The sequence below is a fragment of the Lycium ferocissimum genome, chromosome 5, assembly GCF_029784015.1.
Source record: "Lycium ferocissimum isolate CSIRO_LF1 chromosome 5, AGI_CSIRO_Lferr_CH_V1, whole genome shotgun sequence".
In the NCBI taxonomy this organism is placed as follows: domain Eukaryota; kingdom Viridiplantae; phylum Streptophyta; class Magnoliopsida; order Solanales; family Solanaceae; genus Lycium; species Lycium ferocissimum.
The window spans coordinates 58,525,600-58,539,545 of NC_081346.1; the positions used below are offsets into that span (position 1 = coordinate 58,525,600).

The following is a 13,946-nucleotide window of genomic DNA, read 5'->3' on the forward strand; positions in this document are numbered from 1 at the left end:
TTCCTCCTGAAGTTAAACTCCACCCCACCTTTCATGTTTCTTAGCTCAAGCCTTGCCATTACCCTCCTTCTGACATTATTCATCTTCCTGTTACTGATTTGGCCAGTCCCTACTGCCCTCAACCTGACTCCATTTTGGTAAGAAGATTGATCAAGAAGGGTAATAAGGCAGTGGCCCAATGTCTTGTCAAGTGGTCTGGTTTGTCTGATGAATTTAATATTTGGGAGACTGCTTCAACACTCAGGACCAAGTTTCCTTCATTCACCCTTGAGGACAAGGGTGTTGTTCATCCGGGGGGTATTGATACACAAAATAGTGGCTAGAAATGCAAATAGGAGTATAATTGTAATGAGCCAATTTTGGCGGCAAAAGTTGTTAGGCGATTAGTTGCACAAGTTTGCAATTTTCATTTTCTGCATTTTATTATTTCAATTGAGCTAGCATGGATCGGGTGTGATTCATTGCTTTATATTCTTGTATTTCCCCTTTTGTAAAATTCATGAATTGAGATTAATCAAAAACCCTCTTTCTGTTCTTCTCTATTTCTCTTCTTCTTCTCTATTTCTCTTCTTCTTCTCTCTTTCCCTCTCTTTCTCTTCTAATTCTGCCCAAATTCTCCTTGATACCAGTTTGTTGGTATCATACTGTATCATTTTGATGAAATAATATTTGGCTAGATTGTATCGTTTCCTGTCGTTACATTGGGGTATTAAAGAAGCCAGAGTTGAGACCGTTATCGGAGAAGGCAAGGCGCTTGAACAAGTAGTCATTTGAAAATAACTGTTGGCTGACTTTTTTGATCGAGGAGCACTTCTTGCACGAGATAGCAAATCTGTTCCTAGGAAAGAACCAGGAATTTAAGTCTCTCATGTGGAACTTCATGTTTATCATTTGCCTTTTGTAATTTCTCCTTTCTTTTCTCAATCAACACAAGCATTTTAATTCATGGAAGGCAAAAAAAACTGATGGTATAATCCATTTTAATTTAGGTGATTGTGATTTTAGAGTTAATAATTTTGATAACTATAAGAAATTTTACTCCCTTTCAAAGATATCAATTATTTACAGATAAATGTAGACAAAAAGGAACAATAACTGATTAATCGAGTAAAACAGGAGCTAATGAAGCAATTCAAATTAGACCTTGAACCAAAAATTTGACCATCTATATACTCTTTCAAAAATGGTTTGAAAGCCTTTTTATATTTTTCCAACTACATATAAATGTGGTTTATTAAAAAAATTATACACGTGGGGTACACGCGCAACGCGCGTGCCCATACACTAGTACTGCTAGTAAATTGTGAAGGAATCCAACCACTCGTGCAACTACTATTATCCTGCCCAGAGTCAAGAACTCAGGAACTTGCTGTGACAGCGCTTTTGAACTTATCAATTATGAAACTACAAATAAAAAAACTTACGTCTTAAGAAGAACCTATTCCAGCCATAATTGAGATGCTGCGGAATGGAAATCTCGGTGCTTAAAGAGATTAGTTAAGAAATGGGACAACTAGAGGTAAGAAAGTATTCAATAAGAAGCTTTTCTTTTGATGAGCAGAACGTGCACATGGCGACTGAAGGTGGGATGGTAGCAGCATTGTTACAATTGCTTGAGAAAACAGAGGCCATTTCTGTTGGAATCCAAATAATCAAGCGTCATGCGGAAGCTAATAATTGCAAACCTTAAACGGCGATTAATCAAATGATAAAGAACATATACTAAAAAACATAATATTATAATATGATTTGGTCAAGTGACCTACATATTGGAAGTAATATGAAAAGCATAAAACTCTATTGAGAGAATTATCTCCTCCTAAACAAGACTCTTTAATGATTACATTGTGGATGCTATTGTGTTCTAGTTGTGGGAAGGAGGTCTTTAATTTATAGATGTCCAAAATTTTTCCTTCAAGACAAGGAATAACCAACATGGAAGAGAATTGTATTTTCCTTTCAGGAAAAGTAAAAGCAATTATAGTAATACTTTGACTTTCCTTCAAGAGAAAAGTAAAACTCAAATTTGGTAAGAAAATCAGGGCAAAAAAACCCTAACAAATCTCCCTTTTGGCCTGGATTTTCTTGACAAAATAATTCTCATCTTCTTTCTTCGCATAATCTTCATCACTGCTGCTTGCCATGGTTAAAAATATTATGGGTTAAAAATGGTTTTAAAATATTTTGCTTTATTTTTAAAGATGCAGCAGCAGGGATGTTGAAAATATCGTTGAAATTTCATCACCACATGTAGTACTCTGGACAAAATCTTCATTATGGTCAATAGGCTGCAACTTGATCTGAATATGCCCTTTAAACATGTCTTCAACCTCGCTAAAACATTGGCTCAGATACCACTTGTTGGGATCGAAATAATTAGGGCATCATGCGGAAGCTAATAATTGCAAACCTTAAACGACAATAAATCAAATGATAAAAGAACATATACTAAAAAACATAATATTATAATATGATTTGGTCAAGTGACTTATATATTGGAAAAGGTAATATAAAAAGCATAAAACTCTCTTGAGAGAATTATCTCCCCCTAAACAAGACTCTTTAATGACTACATTATAGATCTTTATTGTGTTCTAGTTGTGGGAAGAAGGTCTTCAATTTATAGATGTCCAAAACTTTTCCTTCAAGACAAGCAATAACCAATATGGAAGAGAATTATATTTTCCTTCCAGGAAAAGTAAAAGCAATTATGGTAATACTTTGACTTTCCTTCAAGAGAAAAGTAAAACTCAAATTTGGTAAGAAAATCAGGGCAAAAAACCCTAACATTTCCCACCAACATTCAGTGGGAAATTTGTGTTATAAAACATGATTTTCCCACCTCATTCCAACCGAACCAGCTCACTGAGAAACACATGATAGGAAGCAGATTCTCATTGAAACACTGAGAAATTTTCTAATTTTTCCATGTGAAAACATTACTATTTTTTCTTTTCTCGCTGATTCAATCAAAATATCTATGGTAATATTTGAACATTTTTCAGTTGAAAATTTCAGTGGAAAATAGTGATCTTTTAGTAGTTAGAAAACTTAGAGATGGTTGATAGTGTTACTTCTTGCAACACATCCAAATGGAAGACAAGAAATGTTAAAACTTTCTTTCATTGAAACACTTGTTAATCTGATCATATCTAGATGGAACTCCAAAGAACAAGGAATGTTCAGTAGCAATGCTTCATAGGATAAGCACGCACAATTCAAGTCTTACGCTCGTGGCGCTTCAGTATGATTTGTGTGAGCATTTAGTAGAGATATATGAGAGTGGGACTGATAGGGGCCAAAGAAAATCTAAATCTATACTGCAACTTATGAGTAAAACAGAGCAGATTCCTTGACAATGTAAGTCAAAATGTATCTATAAGTTGCAACCATGTAATCTATCACATACTAGTCATTAGCTATATTTGCATACTCTTCTGCCTTGTATTTTATAACTTATTAAAGTTAATCTGTGCTCCAAAATATTGTCATAAACGAGCACTAAAGTACTTGGGGCACAGATACTTGGGGCACAGATTATAGTATAGCAAAAAAGAGATCTCCCATAACAAGTATATCATATAACAAGCATGACCTTTCTTATAGTAAAGCAAAAAAGAGATTCCATATATTCCAATTCAACCACCAATTGAAACAAATTTATGCTGATAGAAGGGGTAAAGCACAAATGAGAGGGAAAAAGTATTTTGATCTTTGAACTTTAAAATTTAGAGCTTCCCACTTTATAATAGTATAGATGGATACAAATTGGCTCTGAACGAGCCCAAATTCTCCGTATCTCAAATCCTATCATTCACTCCGTCTTGACTACATGGGAGAAAGAAAGATGTTATTGAAATCTTTGATTCTGATGTTCAATGAAATATACACATATGATATATAAAAATTAATGCCCTGTGAGCTATAGATCAATTTCTGTCAAACAAAAACGAAAATTTCATATATTGCAAATTCAACCACCAATTTATGTGAAAAATAGAAGAGGCATAAAGCATGAATGAGAAAAAAAAATGGCCTTCTACTTGCATCACCATCCCATCATAGTGCCAAAAAGAACGATCGACAAGTAAAGTATGAAGTGACTCTACAGACACATCTAAAGATTTTTTGTCTTTCACAACTGCAAGGATTGCTGCTTTCAAGTTTCCATGACTTCTAGGAACAATTAGTAGAAATTTTCCATCACATAGGTCAAACAAACACGGATAACTACCATCAAACCGATCCAAGAGTTCAATCCATAGTTTCCTCTTGAGACATTTCGATTGGAACCATCTTTTTTCAACAAGATCATATCCATACAAATACAAGTCGTTGGTAAACCAATAAAATGTTGAGTTATTCACCATTGGTCGTACTTGTCCGCGTACATGATCTAGCATCTCAATATCTTCACAAGCTTCCAGCCCCTCTGGTATATGAGCTTTGCCATAGTTGTGGTAGTCAATGTTTAAATTCCAAGAGGGATGGTCTTCATAGAAAAATTCACCTGTAACTACATTGTAAAACATCAAATTATTCGAAACTTTTACAATCATCCACGCATTCATGAAATCTTTCATAACTCTCGATATCCAATTCAAGAACTTTCCAAGTTTTGTAGCCAAGGTCGTAAATTTTACTCCAGTAATTGTACCGATCAACCGTGGACTTTCTCAGTTCATAGCTTCCTAAAACAAATAGTCCCCTACCAATTGCAACAGCAGAGAAACTAACGTGAGGATAATCTCTGATGAACGAAGATATGGTTTTCCAGCCAGATTAAGGATTTTTGGTGTTAAGTTTGTGCAAATTCATAGTGAATGTGGTCACAAAGAATCATTTTCAACTGGCTGATTTGAATAATCGGTTCGGCCTTCAACGTAGTAAACATCATCATCAATAATAGTCCAGTTCCCTCCGTATTCAAGATTTAGTTCTGCAAAGGCAGAAAGTTGAATGGGCTCAGGCTCGGGCCGTACTGTTAGAGCATAGCACGCCCTGCGTTTTAGGTTTATTGGTGTCGATAACGGAATGTAAGGTCAATGAGTTAACGTCAATGCGATACCACACATGTCGACCATAATTTTTTATAGACCTTGAACTCTCTACTTTCATTGCCATTGAAGCAACTATTAGGATTTTGGAATATTCAGGTTTGGCATAATAGTAGCGTGCTAGGTTTGAATATATGTGGTTAATAGGCAAATACACAAATAACCAGCTTAAAAGGTCCAACTTACTCCCCGTAGCAACCTTTCTAATTTATCATTTGTAGCTATTTGATGTATTTTAGTTTTTTTTTTTTTTTTAATGTATTTTTGTGATCTTTTTTTGCTTTGATGTATTTTAGTGATTTTTTTTTTTTTGGTATTTCATTGATTTTTTTTGTGCTTAATGTATTTCAGTGTCTTTTTTTTTTTTTTTTTACGTATTTCAGTGATTTTTTAAATGTATTTTAGTGATTTTTTTTGTTTTGATGTATTTGTTGATTTTTTTTTATGTATTTCAAAATGCCAAATACATTCAAATTTCCGTGTATTTGAAAACACTGTTCATATATTCACTGTATTTGAATGGATTCAAACAAAATTTCAAATACATTGTGTACATTCCAACTATATATGAAGCCAAATACATTCAAATTTCCATGTATTTGAATGGATTTCAACAAATACATTCAAATATATTAAAAAATAGTGTATTTGCTTTTAACAAATACACACAAAAAATATAAGACAAATACATTCAAAAACAGTGTATGTAGCTATTTGAATGTATTTACACTCAAATAAATGAAATACATTCAAATCCTTTTAAAAATACATCTGTATATACTCAAATACACTCAGAACCATCGCCGCCACCTCCACGAGACTTAGGGTTTCAGATACAGATCTTAAATTTGCAGATATGTATAAACCACAAAAAGGCAAAGTAGTACGATCCTAATCACTCTTCCTTTCAGATGGTGTCACTGGATTTCCTTTCTTAAACTTGTGTCCATTCAAATAAAGCCACATAAGAAGAGATGGAGGAAGTGTTAAATAGATATATCTGCAATATGCCATTATCCTGATAATTTTGAATTGAATTACTGAAACTTCTTCTCACAGTTTTGAATGAAAACTAAATCAAAAAGTAAAAGTGTCCTTTGTAACGTCATGTTGGAGGGGAAATCTAATTTTCAGAGGGAAAAGAGAGAGAGAGGGGAGGCACAGGCCGTGGTGGTGGTGGTTATGGTGGCGCAGATGAGAGAAGGGGAGAGAGAAAAAAATTTAGGATTTTGAGAAAAGAAAAAATCTGAAATGGGTAGTGATTGGGAATAGAGAAAGATATATGTATTTGGGTATATATTTTTGATATAGCTACCAATTGTAATTTAGAAAAATTAATTAGCTATTAAATATAATTAAATAAAAGGGTAATTAATATTAATAATTAGGTCTTAAAAGAAGCTACAATGAGTAAAAATTCCTTAAATATTTGTGGTGAATAAGGTTAAGGACTCTCCATAAAAATATGATCCGCCTAACTAGTTCAATTTGGATGGGTTAGGTCCCCGAATCATAACATCATGATGCAGCTGTGATCGAGCGAGCTGTGGGGTTTAGACATTAAGTATCAAGTGATTATCTGTTGATAATAAACTTTATATATATTATTTTCTTAATTAGTGTGAAGTTTGTAAAAGTGAATGATCCTGCAGTAGACCTAATTTAGATTTTTTATTTAATTGACTAGAGTGAAGGACTAATGGAGCAGTTTTGACAAGAACGAGTAAACATTATAAAAAAATAAAAAATAAATAGTGTGTTGGGGTACCGGGGGGGGGGGGGGAGGGGTGACTAGGAAATGGCTTTGCCCTGCCTTTCGATGATACACAGTTGAGGAGGCCGTAAACATTATATTAAAAAGTAAACATTATATGCACAGTTGGCTCTTCGAATTTCTTACCCTCACTTCACAACTGATGTTTTTAGTTATACAACAATATCCACTTCGAAACTAGTCTAAAAACAGATTAACAAAATAAAAAAACACATCCAAAATTTGTTCGCCCTTAGCAACTTCTCGATATATATCTCCATTCTTATATCATTCCCTGGACAAGGCATCTTTTCTATAGAGTGAAAGCCACACTTGAATATTAATGGCTAGTCGCTAAAGCAGTAACCAGAAGACCAAGTATAAGAAATGGCTGTGCACTGGCCTGAAATGAGATAGAATTGGTTTTAGTTTGTAACAGCCAAATTAAGAGCTCCACTGAAAGATTGATTGATGGTATATTTACAATGTTTAAGTTCTCGTACAAAGGATGGAGAAGGTTACCTGATACTTAACATCGTATTTTACTGGGTCTTTGAGGAAGTACTTGAACTGTATAGTAAAAAAAAATACATGTTAGATCACATTTTCTATGCAGAGAACCGAGTCATATAGAAGCCGCCTCCTTTCCCAATTGTGAAGTTATGGATTTTACAACTACTACATTTTTCAGGTAACTAATCCAACCTCTAGAATATACTAGTTTCTCTTATTGGATCCAATAATGTAAAATATTTTTTCTGTTGTCAGTGTATAGAAGTCAAATTCTCAAGTGATTAGATAGAATTGTGTGGCGATAAGGCTTTACCTGGAAGAAGACTTGTGGAGCAATTAAACCTAGAAGTGCGAAAGCATAATAGGGTTTGCCAGCACCTAAAAGATAGCCTGCAACAAAAAAGAAATAAATGCAGTTACAAGATTGTTTAAGGCATAAATTTGTCCACATATCAGTTTATTTACATTCAGAAAAGTCAATTCCTAATTGATAGCCCTTATCTTTTAGCATAATGAAGCTTAATTTGGCCTCAACTATCCTAGAAGAGTTTAGATGATCTTAAATGCTCTAGTTTGCGGCTGGATTGACCCAACTTAGGTAGCCTATGAACCACCTTAGCTTTCAAGCAATAATTTTGGAAATAAATCTGCAGCTCTAAATTTCAAAGAGGATCTCCAGACAGTAAAATTTTGTGACTACTTGCTTTCCAGTTGGTCTCTCTAACTTGCGTTCACCCAATATTTAGAAGTAATTGCCACAAAAAGTAGTATTAGATGTATGAAATGTATTAACTGTGTATTAGATGAACAGTTTGTAATGCTAATTTGCTATTACTTCTCTCGGATTTTGGTTGTATTGGAACTTAAGTTCTGAAGGATGAATGATTTGTGTGGTCCTTTTATTAAACATCCATTTTAATGATATTGTAATTGTCAAACACATCCCAAATAGATAAACAACTTGGAACAAAATAAAGTGTACTGACCATTTTATATTAAATCCGTTTTTAATCGGGTATAGGTTAATAAGCGGGTTTAGCTATTCGGGTTGACATAAACTGGGTGTTTTGTATAGCTTAATGTCTTGGTCCCAAGATTATATAAGAAAGTATTTGATATTTAAGATTGGACCAAAAGGTCATCATGTGTTAACATATATAGATCTGATAGTTGTTGATAGAACAAGAACAGTGATCACCTGCCACTGATATCTGAGTTATGTCAATGGCACCAACACAAATCCATTTAGCAGCTTCAGAACCAAACGCTACTGGAAGTGACTAAAAATAAGTGCCATAAGACAGTCAGTATAGTGATAGACATGCCCAATCGTGTATGAAAACTCAAACTGAGTGGAAATATATACCTGAAGCCCCATCGCTCTATCTCCTTCAATGCTCTTAAAATCATTTACAATGGCTATGCCCAACTGCAAAATAATAGAGAAAAGGTAAGATGACTATTGATGCATGTGACGGAAAATAAAACAAAGGTGCTTTTGCAGACACTTACACCAGCAATGCTATACAATAGTGTTAGTACAATTATGTCAGGTGTAAGGGTCCCGAACAAAGCTTGACCAGCCCACCTACATTAAGAAATTGAAAGGATTATGCATTACACAGTAAATAAGAATCTTTGCCCTCATAAGCACAAACTAAAATGCTGAAGTAATACATTTGTAAAAGGCCTTTGCTGCGAAAGAGAATTTTTGAATAAATGACAACCAGACCCACCCCTTTACCAAGTCTCCAAGCAAATGATGCCTAGTCAGCTAGGTTAACGTTCAATATAAATAGCTTCACCTAATTAACCTTCTTATACAGCTTAATGTTAACAGATAATGATTTCCCTTTCTGGATGATCTCGACTATTAGACAATTCTATATAAAATAAGAGATCAAACTCCACCCAAAAGTTTTTAGTGTTCAAATATCATTAACAACTATAATCTTTACTTCCCCAGAATAATTTTAAGCACAAGTCAAAAAAATTACCTTAAAGTTTCCTTTTCTTTATAAGTAAACCTTAAAAGTTTTCTTCTATCGACATGAATAGATAACTAAATGAAAAGAAGTCCTAATAAAGCTGTCATAAAGGAAGGATGGAGGGAGTAACTCGGAGGAAAAGGGAAGGCCAGGTTATTGGCTTTTCTTTTAGTAACGCCATGTTATTATTACGAGAGGTAATTTATTAAAACAGCTCGCTTCAGCCTGGTTCTTTCAATTTTTGAAAGTAAATCTCGACAAGTTGCAGATTAGAAAAAAGTTTGATATATACCAAGGCAAACTGATATAACTTGCTCCTAGAGCAAAATTTCCAATCCATCCATTCTGTTTGAGCTGCAGATAAAGTTTTATATCAGAGATATTCACATTTTGATACCGTTCAAAAAGCTTGTTCAGAGGATTCTGAAAGATAACGATATTACCTTTAATGGTGGAGCTGAGTAGATGTAGGAGAGCAAGGATCCACCAACAGCAAGGTAAAATATCACAGGAAAGTTGTGTCCTGCCTATAAGAACAACGATAAGGGAATTGAGACGTTTTCAGATAAATAACTAAATAATAAGCAGATATAAAGACTTACCCACACATCTAAAATACCAGCTATTCCAAGACCACCTAAAAGAAGCACCCATATTTGAGTAATGACCTGGTATCAATAATATTTTGATGAGAATATATAGAATTTCTGGAATTAATTTCACTTTTCATACGTATCTGTAGACAATCTCAAATAAGACATACCTCTTGTTCACCTATAGCCCCTGAAGGAATTGGACGGTAGGGTTCATTAATAGCATCAATCTCTCTATCATACCAATCATTAATAGTCTACACATAAAGCAAAAAGTCATTTCCCAGGATTTCTGAAGTATAAATTCAATCTTGATAAAAGCATTAACTTGCACTCGCAAGAGAAGTACCTGAGTATAACCAGTTAGAAATGGGCCAGACATTAACATACAAACAATTGATTTGGCCACATCCTCTGGTGTCCAATGGAAGTTCCCTATAACAAGGTTTCAGAAGTATATTAGATACATTTGTAAAATCACAACTGTATGAATAGAAGTTTTTATTGAAAAAGGGTTCCATTTGCAAAAGTGACCTATAAAGAAAATATGAAGTATAAACCTTCCAAAATTAACTTAAACTGACAGCAAACTGTCGTGGCAGATGTATTATTTGTGCAACACCAACATGATATACTTTTCGTAGGCTATAACACAAGGCAATATTCCTTTTTCTTATGAGGAGAACAAGGCAGTATTTTTTAGAAGTGCAATCGGATCATGGCTTCAGGCTTCATAATCTCATATTTGTTTTCACGCCCTGATGACAATACACACCTGAGGTAAAGTTTATATGAATATAAGAGCATTTCATGATTTGATAAGTAAATGTTTTGGCTGCATTCCTTTAATGTTTGGGAAGTTAAAACTGATCGGAACAAACAGGATATGAACATAGAAATTGGAAATATCTAGGGCCGAAAATTGAAGGAGACATTTAAATACTCCTTGGACATGTCTCTAGCAATTGAGTATTAAGAATATGAGTGTAGTAGTACCAGACGCAGCAGCTCCACAGACCACACCCCAGATAAGAGGAGGCCAAGTAACAGGTTTTGTAAGCTGAACCCGGATCTTCCACTTGTCCTGTAAAGAAGCGAACAGAGAAAATAGTTAAGTGTTGAATTATTTAGTTTCAGTAGGATATATATATACTCATCGCATCCCTCTTTTCTATGCTTTTTCTTTCTTGTCCCCTCTTTAACCATCCAACAAAAAAAGCAGACTCTAGAAGGAGGTCTTAAGGTGGTCTTTCTGGTTTATGATATCAAAGGGAGAATATTCATATAACTTCTACAATTGGTAAGATGAGTAAACTCTCCCCAAAGAAAGACCAGGTGTTTATCTGTTAAAGACTTCCTGTGCTACAAAAAAGAATTTACCGCATGATCACGAATCCATATGAGCGGAGATGATATATTGCAAATCGATGCATCTTATGAGTTATTAACCTGTCCTCTATGTGGTGTCTAGTTTTGCAGGCAGATTGATGTTTATGTCTTTCTTGAGTGTAAAAAGTGGACAAGGATATCAGGTGTAACAGGCGCTTTTATCAATGAACTACGCCTCAATACCAAACAAAGTTGAGTCATATAGAATCTTCTATTAAGTTTTCACTATATCCCAGCCTGAATCATTCCAATACTACTTTACACAACAACTACGTCTAAATCCCAATCATTCATTCCAATACTACTTTACACAACAACTACGTCTAAATCCCAATCATTCCTATACTACTTTGCTTATAAATATTTATCTTCTAAGGATTCAGGATTCACTAAAACAAGAAGTTTTCAAGTCTCACACTTATCTCTACGATATATAAGTCTTTAACCAGACCAAAAGAATTCTGGCAAGTACCAGACTTAATGAAAATGTAACAAAAATAATACTATGTATGAGCCACATGACATCTCCATCTTCCATAGGACTTCACTTTCATTTTGTCAAGTATCTTTCTATCGCATAACACTCTCGTAGTACTCCTCCATTTTGGGTGACTTATTTTAATTCTATGCATGACATCTCCATGTGTCACGTCATTCTTCTAGAATATTACGCCTAACTATCTGATTTGCTTGCATTTGAGCACCACAATCCATCTAAACTCACTTCACCCAATCCTTATGTTGGCTAAATGGCAGTTTCATAACAGGCATTTATGTATTAAATGATTCGCCAACATCCACAGAAACCCAACAAGATTCCTTTTCAGATCAACTGTTTCTCAGCAATTGTTGCTCAAAGACTGGGACTAGAGCAACAATCATTTTTATCTCAGCAGAAACTGTTCCAATACAAACCTAGGATCATCACACTATTTACATTGTAAAGTAAACAAATTAAATGAAAAGAACCTGCAATTGTGTCTAACAACACAAAAATAAATAGCCTTGATTTTTTTTTTAAAATTTTGAAACTGGTAACTGTAAATAGCCTTGATTTTATAAAACAGTTTAATAACATTCTTTTTCACGTTTGATTACTTGCTGGACCTTACACTCTTAACTTTCCTATTCAGATAAATTCAAAATGAGAAACAACAGGTGGAGTCGGGAAGACTTAGGGTGTGTTTGTTACGGAGGAGGAAACAAGTTCCTTAAAAATGAGGAAAATGACTTCCCTGATGGAAGTAGGGAAAACAAGTTCCATAAGTGACATTTCATGTTCATTGACTCCTCCCCACCTACCCAACACCCCCACCCCTTGACCATCCCAACCCCGCCACTCCTGAACCCTCATTCCTCACCACAGGCAGAGCTAAGGGGGCGGAAGGGTGTTCATCCGAACCCCCTTTGCCTGAAAATTACACTATATAGACAATGTCAAAATTATTTAATGTATATATAGTAGAAGTTGAATCCCCATGGCTTCTTCGTGTGTTTATTTCTTTATATTTGGAATTCCCTTGCTGAAAATCTTGGCTCCACCACTGAGTCTTCATACCATCCCAAACCGCGCCACCGCTGAACCCCCACTCCTCACCCCCATCCCATCCCCATAGTGTTTTGATACACTAGGAAAAAAATGCTCTTGGAATTATATTTTTTTTGCTTAATTACCAAATACTAGAAAAGAAGTGAGGCACCCACTTGTTTTCCAAGAAAACATTTTCCTTCATACCAAACACACCCTTAGTCAAAAACTTATCCCTCCATCGCAACGTTTCTTCAACATGTTGCTTCAATCTCTTCCCAAACTTCATAAAGACTCGTAAAATTATTACTTAACTTAAAGCTCAAAGTAATTACAATTCCAAGAAAAACCCCAGTTAGCTAATTGTTAGATAAATAAATAACTCACAGTTTCTTGCTTGGCTCCTTTAATTCCAAGAATCTGATTTATGCTTGAGCCACCAACAGATGGTGCCTTATCCGGTGCCTGTGCTTTAGCTGCCATACAATATTTGAAAAATAATTTTAAGAAAAAAACATTCTTTTAACCGCATAAAAATGGATAAAATGAAATAAATTCACCTTCTTTTTCAGTCTCTGTTGCTCTAACAACAAGTCTTCTTCCTATAAAAAAATAAAATAAAAAAACTCCAAAGTAACAAACTTAAATGCATTCACTTAGACAAATAAATTAAAGTTATTATATGTATATGAAGAATCAAGAAATGGAGTTATTGAGTGAACTTACGAGAGAGTGAGAGGCAAAAAGGGGATGATATATGTGAAGAGCGAAGTGGGTTGTTGTTGTTGAAATTTGATAGTTTAATTGATGGCACTGAGTTGAGAAGAGATGCCATTGCAATGGAGGAAGTAGCTCAGTTGGATGGAGATGAGAGTTTTGCTCTCGTGATAACTTTTGTCTTTTTGTATAGTTTAATCTGTTAAACAATTTATAGTTGGTAAAAGTTGATTCTTTACTACAACTCCCTCTTTTCTAGAGTTTAAAGTAAAAACTAAATTAACTTTTACTGAGTATATGATTCTCTTCAAAAAGGGAGAATAACCCTTTTTGATCTAAGGCAAATTTTGATTTTGGTATTTGTAATATCACAAGGACTAAAATTATAATTTATCAATAATTGAGGGA

General features: G+C 34.4%; 1 protein-coding gene across 1 annotated transcript; it reads right to left on the bottom strand.

Annotated features, from left to right (window-relative positions):
* Window positions 1–6,941: 6,941 nt before the first annotated feature.
* On the bottom strand, window positions 6,942–13,734 carry LOC132056958 (chlorophyll synthase, chloroplastic). The gene is made up of 15 exons (XM_059449362.1): window positions 13,548–13,734; window positions 13,382–13,423; window positions 13,209–13,297; window positions 10,901–10,988; window positions 10,254–10,339; window positions 10,075–10,161; window positions 9,914–9,979; window positions 9,755–9,838; window positions 9,604–9,665; window positions 8,836–8,911; window positions 8,690–8,752; window positions 8,522–8,603; window positions 7,637–7,713; window positions 7,333–7,380; window positions 6,942–7,213 (listed from the first exon to the last, which is right to left on the bottom strand). The coding sequence occupies exons 1-15, from the start codon at window positions 13,654–13,656 to the stop codon at window positions 7,151–7,153; spliced, it is 1,122 nt and encodes a 373-aa protein (XP_059305345.1). The 5' UTR covers window positions 13,657–13,734; the 3' UTR covers window positions 6,942–7,150.
* Between the last annotated feature and the right edge of the window lie 212 nt (window positions 13,735–13,946).